Here is a 2,731-nt window from a genome sequence, read left to right as displayed (position 1 = left end):
AAATTTATGTTAAATATACATGTCCCAAACAGTCGATTCAAATTTTTGTTTTAATTTAACACAAGATGAATATGTTAGAAGATAATACAAATATTATATAAAAAATTAACACGAAAAACACTGACACAAGTTGTAAGCAATTATATTTCTTCAAAATTAATATTTATAATATGTTAAATTAATATGTTTCAATAAATTTAATATTTATAATGTATCAATTAACACATTTCGTTCATTTATCGTAGAATTTTATTTTTATGTTATATTGACTTACTCATAAGTGTGTTATTTTAATACTAAGAAATCAATATAATTTAAAATATTTAAATAACATATTCTCATTATGTTAAATTAACTCGAATATACTAAAAATTCGATACAAAGCTTTAACAAGAATTTCAATGAACTGTTTCTAACACAAATACAAAATGTTTTTTATTACTATGAAGGAAATTATGTAAATAATAAGAATTATTACTGTTTTTTATGAATTAATGTATTTTACATTTGTATCTATAAAAAAAATAAATTGTATATTTAAAGTATAACGAAAACTAAAGATGTTCTAATACATTCCAATGAAACGGCATAGAACAATTTCATTATTATGTGTGTGTTACGATATTACATTGTTATAAATGTTTTCTCAAGTTTTGGACAATATAAATAAGTAAATTTTTAAGCAAACAGACAAATGAATTTTTATTACTATATTTACTAGTATTTCTTTCAATTTTTATTTATATCTATACTTCCAATGGGATAAATATTTGTTCAAGGTTAACGTCGGTAATACAAAATCGGGAAAGTTTCATCCTGCATCTTTTTCACCGCCTCGCGAAATCCGCAATCTTGTGGTCGACGAGCTCGATCTGGCACTCGGATTTCAATCTTCCTCCATCATTGATCGATCAATATACAGATTCTGAGGCGTGTGACTGAATCTGAATCGTAATTTAATAGCGAAATGGTAAACAAGATAAGTAAGAATGAATTGTAAAATGTTTCATCCTTTCGTATTTTATGCAGTATCAATAAAATTTAAGATAAAGATAAAATAATAAGAGATGTTACACTACAATATATCTATAATAAGAACTGCAGTTTCTATAATTCTTTGTCGCGTTTGAGTTATATTATTTGCATTAATATTAATATCATTAGCCAAGGGAGTCAGGGAAGTTGTGACTTCCCTAAATTTTAAAGAACAAAATTAATTAAAACCGCTTGAACGAATTATATTTAATGAGTATTCACAAGAAATTAATTTTAGAAAGAAAGAAAGAATTGAAGATGAAAGTTATAGAAAGATTTTCTGAGAATCGAAGACGGCTAATATTGTAAATCTAAGTCTTTTCAATTCGGAGAATCAGTTTACAATTTTAAAAGAAAAATAAAGTAAATTAGTAAAGTAAATGTATGTAATTTTGTGATTTATCTACTAGTAATTAATTAAAAATAATAATACTGAAACAAAAATCTAATAATCTTCATCTACCTTCCTTCTTCTCCTGGATTCAAAGGTCTCGATTAAATGTGCCCCCCCCCCTTCCCCTAAACAAAATCCTGGCTACGCTCATGAAGATCATACAAATTTTTCATGCATCAAAGAGTTTTGCAAAAACTAAAATGTAATTGTAGAAGAATCACTTTATAATGTGACATAAATTTCGATCTTTAAAATGTAGCATTTTGTAATATGCAACGATATTTATAGTTTCAAATCCTAAAATACAAACAAATGAAAAAAAACTGTAAAATATAGAATTTGAAGAAAAAACGCAGGGTATACTTACATTGACATATACTTCTGTTATAATAAAATGTCAAGTAGATAACATGATAATCATAAATCTGTATTTGTAATCACGTAGAAAAGATCTTAATTTTCTAGGATCGGATTCGGAAGGTTTTAGGTATTATAAATTTATATTTATGACAATAATGTTCAATATATATTACTGATAATCGAATTTTGTCGCATCATAAGAGTATTAACGTTTCATAACTATACTATTCGTACTGCTTACTCTAAAGGTGTCAATAAAAATAGGCTGATGGAAACCATCGTTTTATTAACAATGTTATTGTAAGCGTTATAAATATGCATAGTGTTGTCGTTTTGATTGGTTCTGGAGATCATTTTTCCGAAATTATCGGCAGTATATTTTAGCGAGAGACTCGTTACGTCTTTCAATCGAACGCCACGACGGATTCGCATTGAATAAATTCGCAATTATTACATGTTGCATATATGTATACGCAGTTCTCCTAAATATCTCATATTCGTAATAAATGAGGCTGATCGAAGTAGAGCTACAGTTTTGCGTTTGATTTCGTGCCACTTTGCGTCGTTCCCCTCGTCCGCTTTTACTTTCTATCTCGTACATATATTTTTTTCGTGTATATCAATATAAAATAAACATAGGAAAATCTTCAGTTGTTCGGCTTGAACGTCGTGTATTGCGGTGGCTTCTCGCTCTTGTAATGGGGCTTCAATGTCGCTAAACGATCGGGTTTGAGAAACAGCTGCTCCCCCTGCACAATTTCCATCTTAGGATCTTAACCCTCGGTAGCTCGCAAATTTCCATTCGAATTAACCTGCTGCTGCTCATCGAACAATTCAAATCTTGAATATTTGTTACTGATCTCAACTACTTGTCTTTTATAGAGAAACTAGGAATTTATTTTTGAATCGTCTTAAATTCATGTCTCTCCTTAAAAAATAAAG

At 28.3% G+C, this 2,731-nt stretch overlaps 1 protein-coding gene across 1 annotated transcript in view; it reads right to left on the bottom strand.

Moving 5' to 3' along the window:
- Positions 1-1,983: 1,983 nt before the first annotated feature.
- The window catches only part of LOC108751879 (muscle M-line assembly protein unc-89-like), a 28,525-nt gene continuing 27,777 nt past the window's right edge, over positions 1,984-2,731 (bottom strand). Inside the window, exon 11 of the mRNA XM_018492354.1 lies at positions 1,984-2,538. Within this exon, the coding sequence (XP_018347856.1) occupies positions 2,437-2,538 (102 nt within the window). The 3' untranslated portion in view covers positions 1,984-2,436. The remainder of the gene's footprint in view (positions 2,539-2,731) is intronic.

Source organism: Trachymyrmex septentrionalis, unplaced genomic scaffold, assembly GCF_001594115.1.
Source record: "Trachymyrmex septentrionalis isolate Tsep2-gDNA-1 unplaced genomic scaffold, Tsep1.0 scaffold53, whole genome shotgun sequence".
NCBI lineage: Eukaryota > Metazoa > Arthropoda > Insecta > Hymenoptera > Formicidae > Trachymyrmex > Trachymyrmex septentrionalis.
This window is presented reverse-complemented; position numbering and strand designations above follow the sequence as displayed.